The sequence below is a fragment of the Solanum verrucosum genome, unplaced genomic scaffold (assembly GCF_900185275.1).
Source record: "Solanum verrucosum unplaced genomic scaffold, falcon-dt-bn FXZP01000085.1, whole genome shotgun sequence".
NCBI lineage: Eukaryota > Viridiplantae > Streptophyta > Magnoliopsida > Solanales > Solanaceae > Solanum > Solanum verrucosum.
Window position 1 is genome coordinate 2,724,944 of NW_026019839.1, and position 15,351 is coordinate 2,740,294.

At 36.9% G+C, this 15,351-nt stretch overlaps 3 protein-coding genes and 1 pseudogene across 4 annotated transcripts in view; 2 read left to right on the forward strand and 2 right to left on the reverse strand.

Moving 5' to 3' along the window:
• Positions 1-15,351, forward strand: part of LOC125815441 (uncharacterized) — a 426,658-nt gene that overhangs the window by 349,903 nt on the left and 61,404 nt on the right. The gene's annotated exons all lie outside the window — the stretch shown is intronic.
• Positions 1-15,351, forward strand: part of LOC125815227 (glyceraldehyde-3-phosphate dehydrogenase, cytosolic) — a 613,914-nt gene that overhangs the window by 130,051 nt on the left and 468,512 nt on the right. The window lies entirely within an intron of this gene.
• LOC125814718 (trans-Golgi network-localized SYP41-interacting protein 1) lies at positions 167-10,944 on the reverse strand. Its single transcript, XM_049494186.1, has 9 exons — positions 10,840-10,944; positions 10,362-10,491; positions 8,694-8,999; positions 5,432-8,608; positions 3,853-4,708; positions 3,102-3,751; positions 1,275-1,425; positions 1,107-1,188; positions 167-547 (listed from the first exon to the last, which is right to left on the reverse strand). The coding sequence occupies exons 2-9, from the start codon at positions 10,452-10,454 to the stop codon at positions 445-447; spliced, it is 5,418 nt and encodes a 1,805-aa protein (XP_049350143.1). The 5' UTR covers positions 10,455-10,491; positions 10,840-10,944; the 3' UTR covers positions 167-444.
• On the reverse strand, positions 12,505-14,737 carry LOC125815096 (uncharacterized; annotated as a pseudogene).

Sequence of the window (15,351 nt, forward strand, 5' to 3'; positions counted from 1 at the left end):
ATATTACGTTAGAGCTCGATAGGTTTACTATAATGGACTCAAACCCAATGATGGAAACATTCGAAGTCAAAAGTCAGAACTTGTTTAGAAACGCCGCCACATTGGGAACAAATTCATTATGACAGTGTTTGGGAATCAATAAGTTAGAGAGCGTAGAATAAAATACTAAAGAAAAGGAATGAGTTTATTGTGTATTGTACTAGACAGTAAATCAAAACCTAGCCTAAGCAGAGACGTATGCATTCATTCAACTCTAGTACAGCTATTGGCTAATGGAACAACTATCCAACATTCTCTGAATCCCTAAAACTGTGATTGCAGAGAATCTAACTTGCTGAGACCTTATAACCATATACATTTAGGCACTGAGCCAGGTCAAAAGAGGAAGAAAAAATTATAACAATATGTAATGTACAACTGCAAAAGAATCAATTATCGGAATCATCACAATATGGTGCCTAATAACCAAATATGAAGGAACAAACAATAAGCAATAAGACTTAGCCTGCCCCTTGGATGACTCATCAAAGCTCGACTCGAAGATACCCTGAATAAAATTGGAAATCAAGTATTAGATTGACAAGCCAAGCACAACTCCCTCCCTGCACCCACAAATATGCATCTGCATCTATCCCAAGTAAGTTTGGGTTGGCAACCATGTTGTTCCATTTCAACTCATATCATACCAAATATTAAACACACACCCAAAAAAAAAAAAAAAAAGAACTAGAAATTCTCTACAGTTTCTACAGGCATGTTTAAGTCTACCATATAAATCTTGGACAGAACCCTCTCCCTACACAAAACAACAACATACCACCCTCTACCTACACCACTCTCCAAAAAATCATGTCAGTAACAGATGGTGGAGATTGTTAGACTTGGAATTGGTAAAGTGAAAATCATGGTACAAGGAATGAGAACCTAGCAAGATAGCATCACTATTTTCATTATTGCAAGAATCAACAATGCTTGACCTGAATCTAATGTCTATATTTTGATCGGCAAATGTTATTCCTAGACTTTAAGAAATGCAGCAGAAAATTTGTAATTTCATCCAAAAAAATCAATAAGAAGCTGGCTAGAGAGAAGCTCTAAGATATTACCAAATTCCATCAATTCTATCCGCAATCATCTTCCCTTGCCCTGGAACAAGACCTGAAGTATTGAGTGACTTGAATGCATGACCTGCAAGACAGAAACAAATTTTTAAGTTTGCTAAACATTACATTTCTCTTCCAAAATTTTCAAAGATTTGTATCTAACATCTATACCTTTTTCTTGGTCAGCTTCCTCGTCATTTATCAACCGTTCAGATTCAGAATCTATATTTATTGCAAGTTGATCTGCAGATCCCTTCCGCAAAGTTCGGACATGAGCAGCTGATGCAACTGAAGAAGAGGCTAAATTCTTACTAACTGGTACCTGCAACAAGAAGAATGTAGCAGGTTAGACTGCTTTGCACAAACATTTTCTTCCCAGTTTATAGAAAAAATGTTATGTCAGAACACTAAAAGGGGAGCCTAGTCTATGAAGTATCTCATGTTCACACATGGACCTGTGAAGGCCTGACCCCAACGGGTTGTAATATATACAGACAGTCTACCCTAACGCAAGCATCAGTTTTTTATTACACGGCTCTAACCCCTGACGTATAGGTCACATGAAGACAACTTTTACTGTTGCTCTAAGCCTCCCCTTCACAAGTCAACACTTTTGTTTGTAAAATACAAGCATATATCATTTTTACAATAGTATATTGATACTGAGAGGTTAAAGAAATTATATCAGATTCTACCATCACCACAGCTACTTTGAGAGGAAAGGCAACCACTCAATGCTTGAGAGCTCCTTGAGTAATGACCAAAAGAGAGAAGTTTGCATTGGAAAATAAACGCAAGTGGCTTAGGCAGTGAGATTTCTGTTGGATACACCAATGTTACCTAACATGTGGTCTGCTTCGGTTCATTTTAAGAAAAACAAGTTTAAAGTTCACTATTTAACCGAAAATATCATTCATTAAAGGTTCTTTAGGTCTTCCATCAATGTACATTAAGAAACCTTGATTAGGTTTTTAAATATTAAGTAAGAGAATTTTAACGTCATATTAAATACTATTTTTTATACTTCTAAATTGCAATAGAGAAGGCTCCAAATAAATACAGAATCATTTCTAGAACAGCAGGATGCTATTCACGGATCACCAGGGATTAGTAAATCAAGGTAACTGTAGGGCACACATACATATAATGCATAAGCAAAGACACAAATTGCACATATGTTAAACTCACTTCCTCTATTCCAACTTTTACTCATGATCAAGACCTATATCAACAGAAATATTGTCACTTTCTTACACATAAGTGAAGCAGAGGGATGTTATTGAAGGTATCTGATGACCATATCATTTTGGACAGGTCAAAACAAGCAGTCTCAAAGGCACAAACACGAAATCTTCAGAATGCATAAGCAACATAGATGATTCATATCTCCCCACCTTAACTTATATGAGATGGAGAAAATTAGGTCATGGCCGTGCTAAAGAGGTTACTTGGTCAGTAGAAAATGACACATCAAAATATCTTGATGGCCAAAAGGTCAATTAAATTGGTTGCAATTTCGTAACCTTGTCTCAGGGATGCCACTTGGGCATTTCATGGTGGCCAAAGTAAATCACGTTATTTGCATACTTAGTGTGATTATAGCTTTTAAGCGTTTTCTAATTTATTTTGCATTACATTATATATCACCAATAATTTACTATATCTTGTCATTCAGTTTTTTCCAATAGGAACCAAATTCTTTTGACAGGTTTTCCAACTTAAAAGAACAAAGGAATTAAAGCGTTGCTTGATTATTATGCATTTGTCAAAAGATCTTTTTTAATCAATTTTTCAAAAAACCTTTAGTCTCAGCCTCTTTAGGTATACTCGAGCAGATGTATCCTTGGAGAAAAAGATTAAAAGGGCAAGCCAACTAAAAGATGGCATTACTAAGTAATAACACATAACTGACCAGCAATGGACGTGAAAAATATTGAAAGAAGGCAATGTAATGACTTATACTGAAAAAGGAATGCAATGTACTGCAATCAAAATTACCACATCTTGAACTTCAGATATCTCTGACTGAGTAGGCAAGGACGCTGCTTCGAAGATGCTTCTTTCCTGGTTGATCTCTAGTGGTGTAACCTTAAGTTGATTAGAATTTTCAAGTGACTTAACCTTACTTGACAAGTCCTCAACAACCTTTTGGGTACCATGTAAGTCAGCAAGCAGTTCCTCTGTTTTGGCTTTCAAATTTTCAGATTCCAAGACTTTAGCAACAATCAGATTATCAAGCACTGGTAAAAACCCTGTCACTGGAGTCTCTTTATGGAGGTCAACCAAATTATTGCCCCCCAGCTTATGTATAATATTTTCTAAACCAATTGTGAATTCTAACAACTCATTCTTCATCTTTGCACAGTCCACCTCATCTCTCATGTGCTCTTCAACTTCATCCTTCAAACTCTCAATTTGCAGTGCCTGTTTCTCAAGGCTTGATTGTAATTCTTTTTTCTCACGAGACAGTGAGTTCATCTGGAGCTGTAATCTTGGGAAAGTATCAACTACATAAAAGAGACTCCTGACATCAGGTGAATCATAGGCCTCTGCATCTCCCACATCAGGTCCCATGAGTGTTTCAATCTCTTTTAGTTTATCAAAAAGAGATCTCATATGAGATGCTGAGAGGGTTAAGTTTTCAGCTTCTGAAAGAATAGTATCAAAACAGGCCATGAGAAAACTACTATAGTCACAGTCAACATTTTCATAATTTAAGGGGGGGGGACATAGTAAACACAATGTGTACCTTGAAAATTCAGTGAAGCATTGAGAGACAAAAGTTCAGCTTCTTTCTCCTTGATATTATCCTCTTTAGCCTGATAATCCTCTAATTTAAGCTTCATCTCATCGCAAAGATCATTCAACTCTTCTAGATTAGTCTCCAGATGGGAGATCCTCTCTTGGTGGGTCTCCTTTTCTTCCAAGACTTTCACACAAGTATTATTGCTTTCTTCCAATTTAACCTGCAAATCTTTGATAGTACCAACCATCACATCCATCACAGGTTTGAACTGTTCAGTAAGATGGTGGCTTTGTCTAGCTGCCAATAGCAGCTTCTCAGCAGTCCTTGCAGACTGGCTGCTATCAAGCTCCAAGTTATGATGTACTATAGCATCTTCACCAAAATTTGTTAATTGTTCAGGTGAGGTTTCCTTCAACTTTTCCAGGTCAAAGTTGGAGCCAAGTTCAGACAATCTATTTTGAGTTAAAGCCAGTTCACTAGTTGCATCCTTAAAAGCAGAAAGTAGAACTTTAAGATCCGTTTCCAACGATTGTATAATATTTTCCTGCGCTAGCCTACCAACTTCTGCATCTCTGACCTTTTGCTTAAGAGATTCTGTCAGTTCAATCACAGGTAGAGCTTTGCTTTTTGTCAACTCCAGTTTTCTAAGAATGGCTTTGATCAAATCATCCATCGATGCAGAGTAACATCCAATGTTCTCAGCAAGAATCTTGTTTCTCAATTCGAATCCATCCACAATTTTCCCAAGATGCAATGTGATATTGTCACCATCAGTTGCATTTGGTTCACCATTGGCTACTTCCTCCTTTAGAGCATCATTAACAACAGATACTGAAGGAATTGAGAAAGATGAGTCATCCTACAAAAAGAACATAGCAGAGAAGTAAGAGAGGGTACATCAAGAACATGCAGATCACCTGATCATATTACAAGTATAGGAAATATAAGTATATCCATACAGGCACAAGTTTTCCTATAAATAAGTCAACTTGATACCTACCATTTGTCAACTGCAAAATTCGGAAAAAAATCATTCTAATGACAGAACAAGCAAGCAAGGGACAAGTGCATGTGTAACTGATCCAAAACAGATAAGAATTAACATCAAAATGGTCTTTACAATTGGCCAGCAAGTTGTTCATTAATAAACAAAAAAGGCAAACAGGCAATCCACCAGCAAATGGAACAAGTAATAAGCTGAAAACGACAAACGATTTCATATATATATATATATATATATATATATATATATATTAAAATTGTTATTTTACAATTTAAGAGATGTATTATGAATGAACCATGATAATTAATCTGTCATAAAACAGAGATAAGGTGACCACAGCTATTTAGATAAATTCAAAATTCTTCAATTACTTCAGACATCAGAGATATTTCAGGTAGGTTATTTTTCTCACAAAAAAAAACCACACCATAACCCAATAAGAAAAAATCCAAGAAATCAACCACTCAAATAAACTTCTGAGCAGTAAGGTTGTAACTGGGAGGTGGAAGATTACTCAAAGAGAAAAGCAACAAGGAAAAAAGGAAGAGGAAGAAGAAGGTGTGATGAGGCTATAATTACCTTAGTAGGAGAATCTGGCAGCACTTCAGTATCTACTTCAGAAAAAGAATCCCAGATTTCTTTAAGAAGAAGATCCATGTCTTTTAGGCTCTCAAACTTTCCCTCAAAAAATTTTCGGAGAGAGGAAAACAGAATTTCATCTCTCAGAAGTAACTGAAGACGGCTAAGATGGGTAGAGAGCTCCAGAACTTTAGTTTCTACGCTGCCCTGTGATCCAGCCAACTCTTGCATGCAGGCATCTACCTTGGAAGTCAGAACTACAATTTCCTCTTCTGCATTCTTCTTTTCATTAACAAGATTGGAAATTTTGTTTCCTGAATCCAGCAAAGCATCTTCTAGCGACTTTATAGTCATGGAAGCATCACTTAGCTTACTGTTTTGGATATCAGCTTCCCCTTTGAGTTTGTTTATCTCGTTCTCTAGATCAGCTCTACCAACTAGTACCCTATTATTTTCCTCAGTAAACAGAGATATGTTTTTTTCTGCTTGAACTAGTGCGTCCTCAAGGGATTGTATAGTTTCAGTTGCCATTTTTAGTTTGTTGGTATGGAAAGAGAATTCCTCCTTGATTTTCTGTAGCTCAGACTCAGCAGCATCTTTACCAAGTAAAGCTTCTTCTTTCTCATTCTTTAGTACTAAAACATTCTTCTCTGCCAGGGACAAAGCATCCTCAATGGATTTTCTATCCACGAACACATTCTCAAACTCAACAGTTTTAGCAGAAGCTTCTTCCATTGCTTTCTCTAATTCTTTTTCAACTAATGCCTTAGCAGCTTCTAACTCATTTTTGTCCTCCAGGAGCTGTGAGATGTTGTTATCCGCAGCAGATAATGCATCTTCTAGGGATTTAATGGTTTTCTGGACCTCCAACAATTTGTTGGCTAAAGAACTGGCTTCATCTTTAACTTGCCCCAACTCCTGCTCCGCCTCCATCTTTGCAGTTTGGCTTTCACGTACGTATCCTGAAATCCATTTGACCTTTTCAATGGGATCTTGAAAACCCAAGTCAGCCGGAAGAACAATACCATCAAGTAATTCGATAACCTTTTGAAGCATGTTATTCCTTTCCACTAAGAACTGCTCTAGTTGATCCCTTTGATCCTTCATTGCAACAAGATCAGCTTCTAGTTGAGGGATACGGTCCATCTCAGCTGAGAGCTTATCAATCTGCAACTTGTGGTCATTAGATACAGATTCTTGCTGATGCAAATCTGACTTCAGCTTCTCAATTTCAGAACTCTTCTCATCCAATGCTCCTTTCAATTTTTCTCGTTCTTGGACAAGCCCCTTGCCTTTTTTTACTGCCATAGACAACTTTTCCCTAAGTAAGGAAACTTTGTCCTCATATTGTTCGAGATTCTTCTCCAGAGATTCCTTTTCTTCCTTTAAAGCACAAAGTTCCTCAGTAACCTTGACTGAATGGTTTGACAATCTATTCAACTCTGCTTTATCCGACATCTCTTCTGTAAGTATTTGACCATATAGCCTCAATTCTAGATCCCTAATGTACAAATTACTCTGCATCTGTTCAAAGGACTCGAATTGATGACTATGGGCTTCAACAGAGGCACTACTTTCTTCTTTTATATTTTCAACACATTTCTTAATGAGTACGGTCATGTCAGATTGGCTTTGATAGACCAATTCTTGATCATACGTGTTGATCTTAGAAGCCTCTAGCAGCACACTGATGATTCTATCCTTATCCATTGAAGCCTGATGCTCTTTCTGGGCAACCAATGCATATTTATGATTTAAATCCTCCAATTCCTCTTGAAGATAGTTTTTATCCTGTGCTTCTCCCACGAGAAAAGCAGTAAGCTGACCAATCTCATTATTTGCAGCCTCTTTTGCTGCTCCCATCTGCTCATGTAATATTCTTACATCTTCCTTAGCCAGATTTAATGATTCCAGGAGCCAAGCAACCTGCGCATCAGGTCCATTTGATTGTACGGGCTGGGGGAAATCAAATGATGACAAGGAATCTGCCACTCTTTGGAGTTGTAAAGACGTCTCATTCAATGCATTCATCTCATCTGCAAGCCACTTGACTTTCTCAATTGTATCTGTTGACTGAAATTGCTCACTTCCACTGGCCTTGGACAATATTTCTTCACATTTTTGAAGTATCATCTCCTTTTGAATGAGAGCTTCCTGCAGTGAAGCAGCTAAACTTTCGCTTCTCCCCAGTAAATCCTTGGTTTGTTCCACAGCTTCAAGACTATTCGTCTTCTCTTGCAACTCAATTTGATACCTCTGCAGCTCACTAGCTTTCTCAGACAGTGACTTCTTCAAAGCATCACGCTGCTGAACTAGCGCCTTTCCTTTTGTCACAGCCAAGCTAAGCTTCTCTTTTGTATTAGCATACCTTGTTCTCTCCTGTTCAATTTCAGCACCCAGCTTTATTATTTCAGCATTTGCATTCTCAACCATCAATTTATGTTTATTAAGTTCCTCAGACAGTTTCCCATTTTCATCACTTAAAAAGCTCAGATGTTGGTTTAGATTCAACTCTCTTGTTCTAAATTCAGCCAATGTATCACGTGCAACCACCAACACCCCCATTTCATCCTGCATATTATGGTCTGGTGCAACTTCAGTTAAGCTCCATCTAAGTTGGTTAACTTCGGAAAGGAAAACGTTATACTTCTCAGCTAAAACTGAGATCATATTCTTGACATGAAGCATTTTTCCTGTAACTGACTCATCAGAGAATTTTTCTAGAGGAACCGCTGAAGCAAGAGAAGCTAAGATCTCATTAGCAATCTCTGTCATATGATGCTCCTTTTCAAGTTGAACCACAGACAAGTGAGCAGAATTTTCTTGTTCTGAATTTGAATGAGAAAGAGCAACATCTCGTTCCATTGAAAACTCGGAAACCTTTGAATTGAGGGCATCAATTTCTTGATTCTTCATATGTATCAGGTCATTAAGTTCTCTGATTTTGCTCTCAGTCTGAACACGCTCATCCAGAACCTCTTTAAGAAACTTGGAGACATCTGTTACCACCTCATGCAATGAGACACCAGAGGCCAAATCCCCGACTCCTGCTTCACTATGGTGAAGATTCTCAACTAACTCACCGTCATCCTTACTTGGTAGTGACCGAGTATCAATCAGACCCTTGAATAGATTGGTTAGGCAAGTGAGTTCATACGTAGATGCTGCTCTTTCTTCCTGCACATAGAGCCAGAGTTGAGCAAATAAATATCATTGAATATAGCAGTATTTATGGGAAACTACCTTAAATAAAACCACCAACCTCAGCTTCTCGAGCAATCCGATCTTTTTCAGCAATACTGTCATTTAGCATTTTGCGCAATTGTTCTACCTCGGCTTTCAAGTCCGGATCATGTGCTCCATTGCTCAATCCTTCCAGTTGACTATCATGTGCATCATTGCTCTCGTCTACATACTGAGGAGTTTCAGGACCTTCTATGTCATCAGGGCAATCAACAAACATGTCCTCCCTTCCCCCATCATCTGCCATTCTTGTATCTTTTGTATCATTCTCTACATACTCTGCTGCAGCCACTGAAATCCCACCTTTTAGATCCGCAGCATCCACCTGAAAAGATTTTGTCCAAGACAAGCTCTAAGGATATTCATTTACAAGACTAACATATGAGCTATCAAGTTACTAAAAAGTTATTGGAACAAACATGAAAACGATAAGACTATAGTCAGTTTTAAATACAGAAGAACCAACCAAGACTTTTCTTTAGATGCAAATTCCAGGCAAGCAAATATGACTGTAAAGTTTTACCCTGCCATTCCTTTACCTCAATATTTAGACACTTCAAGTAAAATGATTTCATATTCTCCGCCAAGTATTCTCTAATATATAGGAAGTAAGCATATAATTCAATTAAGAACCCAATGCCATTTGGGAGCAAGAAACAAAGCTATGGAGATATGGAGTGGAGTGATTGATGAATGTGAAAAAAGGCTTTCAAAATGGAAGGCTCAATCACTCTCTCTTGGGTGAAGGACAATTCTGATAAACAGCTTCTTGGATGCTCTACACACCTATGTTATGTTCCTGTTTTCACTACCAGCAAAGGCAGAAAAAAATTGGATTCATTAAGAAGAAACTTTTTGTGCAAGGATGGAAAGACACCAAAGTTTTAATCTAGTTAACTGGAAAGCAGTTATGTCCAGCAAAGAAGGAAAGTAATACCAGGGACTTCCTATTGGTACTGGAATGATATCAATACAGGAAATGGTGGAGGATGACCCCAGTTTGTATCTAGTGGACAGGGGCAGATCTATGTACAAGGGAGAGGGTTCCACACCACGCGGACGTCTTGGTTGAAATTTTGTATATATATGTTCCTGGATTGTCCTATGATCCAACCAAAGTGTATATTTGCATATATATGTATAAGCAAATGTATAAATATTAACCATGGCACCGAAAAGAAACAATGAGCCTTGTAGTGCTAGTGGTTAAAGCTCAAGTTTAATACCTTGGGGATCTTGCTAGTGGTTAAAGCTCAAGTTTAATACCTTGGGGATGCAAGATCGACCCAACAAAAAAACTGTGGATAAGAAGAATAGAACCCTAGACCACTTCTAACTAAAACCTTATCTAAATTAACTATACAAGTCTTCCTCTATGAATATTATGCTACATATGTTACTGTTCAAAGTAGGGTCGCAACCTGAGCTTCCAAATCCTAGATCCTGCTTCTTCTGGTGGATAACATGGACAGAAAGAAATAGGAGGTGCTTTGAGGGCAGATATAGTTGTATCCAAAGAATTAAGCTAAACTCTTTCCTGTCTTACAGATTCTGGTGTAAAGAGAATACTTTTTATGAAGCTATTTTAGATACATGAACAACTCTAGAAAACAATACTCAAGCAAAGTAGGGAAAAGTACACATTAAATCACCGACACATAAAAATCAACATAAAGCAAATATCCACCTGATTAATAGCAACTGGTTTTACAGAAACTGAAGCTTCCCCTCCATCTACAACCCCAAGTGAATCATCATTTCCATCATGATTTTCTGACATTGCATGCCCCAATCTCCCAAATCCAGCTTCAATTTACCTTCCAAGACACAAAATAGGGTTTCTGAAAAAAAAAAAAACATCAATCTTTATTGACACCCATATCAATATATGCCTAAAGAAGTGAAAAAAAAAAATCAATCTTTCTTGACACCCATATCAATATATGCCTCAAGAAGTGAAAACAATTCAATCTTTCTTGATACCCATATCAATACATGCCTCAAGAAGTGGAAAAAATTCAATCTTTCTTGACACCCATATCGATATATGCCTAAAGAAGTGGGAAAAAGTGAATTCTTTGTTGGTACCAGTACAGAAAAAGTAAATTGCAAATGAGAAAATGATAAGAAACCTAGAGAAATGAAATGAATCAAAATATATTTACCAAATGAATATTTTTGTTGGGTTTCGATATGATTAGAGTTGAAGAAGAAGAAGACGATGATGGTGTGTGTGGATCTTGGATTTTGTAGCTGTGCAAATCACGTGAACGATTGCAATTTTGTATTCTATATATGCCTTGAAGAGTTACTGTTTTCGACGTCGTTCTACGTCAAGAGCCGAAAGTGCCACTTGTTACTGGTTACTGTTACAACTTTACAAGTTGAGAAGATTGCCTTGGGCTTCCCAAACTAACTTGACTTTGGGAAAAGGATATATATATATATATATACTAGGGTGGGGAGGCCCGTGCTCCAATAGTAAAAATGTTATGGTTGTAAAAATATTGTAATATTAATGAATGAAGGGTCAGGGTGTTTGTAGAAGATAGATAATACGATCTATTATATTATGTACTATTAGAAATATTCAGAATATGTACAATAGACATACTAACTAATGTAATATAACCAAAATAATAATATAGTACATGTTGCAGTTTTGGTATATAAGATTAGCATGTCATTGTCTATGATATTGAGAGGACACTGCAGTTTGCTTGTCCATAGCTAATCTTGCTGATGCAAAAAACCAGAGCATAGGGAGAGTCATTCATTATATTGTCCCTAGCATAAGGAGAAGCGACAAAATGGTGTGTGGGAGTTCCTGTAATTAGGCAGTTTAAAGTATGTTAGAAAGTGCAAATATGACAACAGATAGCAAAGAAATTTTAATATAGGGAGCAATTACAAAGGAAAGCATGGAGTGAGTATAAAATGCATAGGTTTGTTGTTGAATCTGTGTGTGATTGGCTTAATTGTCTACGGTGAATGAGGTTAGCTAGTAGACAGAAACCTTGTTTCTATTGTTCCTATTGATAATTGTGTATTATAGTGTATGACATTATAAGAAAGCAGAATAAGAAAAATGTAGAAGAATGTATGCAGTGCAAGGTATGCAGAGAAACATGTAAATAGGCTTATATTGCAGTGTGAAATGACAAGCATTAACGCAAGAGCAAAGGGAGGGTACAATTTTATGCTATCAGAAAGACACAGCAGACAAAAGGATTTGTTTGACCGTCATTTATTTGAATGTCAGCAACATTATTCATAATAAAATGTCAAAAGTCTAATTCTGTTGTTTATAGTTGAAAGGTAATTTCATTGGATGTCAGTTGAGTTGCTGCAAGTAGTACAAATACGAAGGAGTAAAAAATTGGTGTCAGTGTGCAAAAGAGCTGCTGCTAAATGCAAAGCAATGAAATTGGTGAATTCTTGTAACTAAAATAAGCTAATTGAACAGTCAACATGAGAGGAGGAAGTATAAAGAAATTGTCAACCAATTGATTTGAGCATGGATATGAACATGGGTAGACTGTTTTTAGCCCGGAATTAATGTGAGAGTGTGCAATGTTATGTCAGACATAAAGAAAACCAAATTGTGAAATTTGAAAGCAGACAAGAGCAAGTGCAAAAGCAGTAGTATAACATAAGTATGACACTTACAATGTTTTACAGGAACTATGTGGATACGTGTATGAAAGAAAGTAAACTACAGCTAAAAGTACATATTTTTAGCAGCAATTGTTGGAGTAAAGGTAAATATGTGGAAGTCATAATCATTTTGAGGTATAGTTTGGGGTGAAAGTGAGACGTAGACTGACCTGTTACACCTTTTTGGTTGGTGTGGGTGATTCAAATTTTCCCAGTGCATTTGAAGGACCAGATGCAGCAGTTGTTGCCATCACTTCTACCTCACTTATTTCCAAAGGCTTTATCTTTTTAAAAGTCCTATCAGTAGCGCTCTCTGTAGTATGTTGTTTTTCCATGTAGGAAAGAATGGACAAAGTTGTAGTCGTGGTATTTGAGCTGCTCCAAGATGACTTCCTTAGCTGAATTTCGAATACTTTGCTTGACAGCATCTCATGGACATGATTAAGAGACAATGATTGTCGCTATAAATGTAACAAGTTAGAACAAATAGTTTAGAACAAAGCATATGTGGTCAAGTGTTTGTGCTGAAGATATATGGTATTATGACAATAAGAGTGTACAAGTAGGTAGTGGGAATAAGAGATAACCTTAGTGCAAGTTATGTCAAATATGTCTTCTGCTGTCATGGACAGTAATTTTTCTCCTAATTCAGCAGAGATAGATGTTGTGGTTGTAGCAGTATCGTCAATAAGATCAATTTGGAAGCTACAGCTGAAATGAGGAGAAGTTTGAAATATGTGTATAATATACGCTATATTTTGTAGAAAGTGTAACTTAGAAGTCACAAAAGTATAGTACCGAGGCACTAAGGATGTTTTCCGATTGCATTTTGGACATTCAAAATCCTTTCTATCCTTTGTTCGCTTCTTCTGTTTGCATCCTGAGCATTCAAGCACACAGAAGTCTTGGAACTCATCTAATATGGCCATCTCTGCTTGAACATAGAACACTCCCATCTGTGGGAAGTTTTGAGTATTTAGGCAAAGCTATAGAATGAGAAAATGAATAAGGATACTGTCAAATCAGCAGCTTCAAGTATGACTTACGGAAGGTGTTGATGAGATTTCTGCAATAGAGATAAGTTGTTGGCCATAAGGGGTGACTATCATGGGAGCAATAGATGAGCTTGTTGAGGTTGTATCTGATGGAGAAGTTAACAACAATGTTTTGTTTTCTTTTGCCCTATTGTTAGAGCAAATAATATGTTTAGTAGGCTCTTTACATGCGAAGTAAAGGTAAAGAATAAATATGAAATGTGAGTACCAGTTGAGGAGTGCAACTGCCTGGGGGTAATTTAGATTCACCCGTACTGTGGAATTGTACCTAGTCTGCAGTGACAGCCCTGTACAACACATAACTCGTATATTGTTTTGTTATAATATAAAATTATGTTGGTAAGAAGTTGAGCGCATACGTACCTTGATAAGTAGAGATTCATATACTTCTTCCAAGGATTACAAGTAGATCTGTCTCTGTTGCCATTTTTGAGGAAATTTCGTGTCCTTCTATTTCTCCGAAATCCTCTCATAAAGTGAAGAGGAACTGATTTTGCCTGAGAGTGCAGAACATAAGGACAAAAGAGTAAGGAGTATGATAATGCCTAGATAATAATTGATGATGTGAGTAGAGAAGTGCAAAAAGTGGTTACTTATTCAAAAATTTTGCAGAAAATGGGAAAGCAGAATGTCAAATGTTATACTTACTGATTGTCACAAAGGGTAATTTCTTGAAACCTATGATGACTGCGACCGGCGTTTTTTTGAGGACCATAACGAAGAACGACTGCCAGTACATCTGCGTATATAACACATAATGAAATGTTGCAAGTGTTGTGCAGTAGTGAAGATGTGTATTTCAGTCTGATAACAGCTAGGACGATTGATGTACCTATTTCAGCAGCAGAATCAACCATCAGATGAGGAATGCGGTCAAAGCTGGTGATATTCAGTTTGGTTGGCGGTGGAAGCGGCTTTTCAACTTCATTAGATGGTTTGATTTGTTCAATTACTGTTTCTTTGTCAAGAATTCAGTAAAATTGATGTATTGGTTTGCCGTATGAGGTTGGTGAGACTTTCACTCTTGCAGTAGAGATGAGGTATGTATTGAAGAGTTTAAGTGTAGCTGCATACTGCTCGATTTCATCAGTGTACATGACGGCCCTAATTTGGCATTCATGAAAGTAAGAGTTATAGAAAGTTGACATTAACTAAGTTGAGAGGAAAAGAGCAATAGCTATAACATAAAATATACTAATGAGGTGACCTGTTCATCTTCCAAAATTAAATTTTGGAATGTATATTTCTTGTCAAGGCTTTCTCGGGGGCGTCCTATTTCGACAATTTGAACTTTGCAAATCCAATCTCGTGTTGCTGGTTCTATTTGGTCGATGTTCAGTCTTAGTACCATGGTTGTAGGAAATATAGGTAACCAAATAGCAGTATATGCGGGATAACATGAATATTAATTCAAAGTAGTTGCGTTGTTGTGTGTTTATGAAGAGGGCTGATTAAATTAGGAAAAAATTAGTTAAATGAAAGCAGCAGTATGGAGTAAAATGGACCTTGTGGCTGCATAAATGAGCTTTTGATGTAGTAACAAAGCACTAACAAACTCTTATAACAGCAAGTTAGGACAAACACTGAAGCTAAAGTACAAACTCATAAAGGATGACATAGGATGTATCATACTATTTACGTTTGTTGCTATGTTGATCTGCTAACCATTTATGTGTTATTAGTTTTTTGTCAATGATGAGGTACAGCTGTACAATTGTAGAATGTGAAAGTAGGAGATTGATAATTAGATACAAAGAAAGCACCTACAGCCAAAATGACAAAACAAAGTATACTACTTAAGAGTTGTACCTCTTACTATTGGGTGGCATGAGATATAAACAGCGGAAACATAATAAACTTTGTATGTTCCAAAAAAAAACAAAGTGAAGAACAAATGAAAAAGAAAACAACAGTGTTGTCATAGTAGAAGTAGAGTGATGTGTAAATCTGTTAGGGTTGTTTAGT

What these genes read in the sequence shown, in the direction of transcription:
- LOC125814718 (XM_049494186.1), bottom strand. Translation starts at nt 10,454, where the DNA reads ATGTCAGAAAATCATGATGGAAATGATGATTCACTTGGGGTTGTAGAT. An exon ending in TGCTTCACTGAATTTTCAAG is followed by an intron (nt 3,752 to 3,852) that starts GTACACATTGTG and finishes CTATTCTTTCAG; the next exon opens with AAGCTGAAAACTTAACCCTC. An exon ending in GGAAGCTGACCAAGAAAAAG is followed by an intron (nt 1,189 to 1,274) that starts GTATAGATGTTA and finishes TCTGTCTTGCAG; the next exon opens with GTCATGCATTCAAGTCACTC.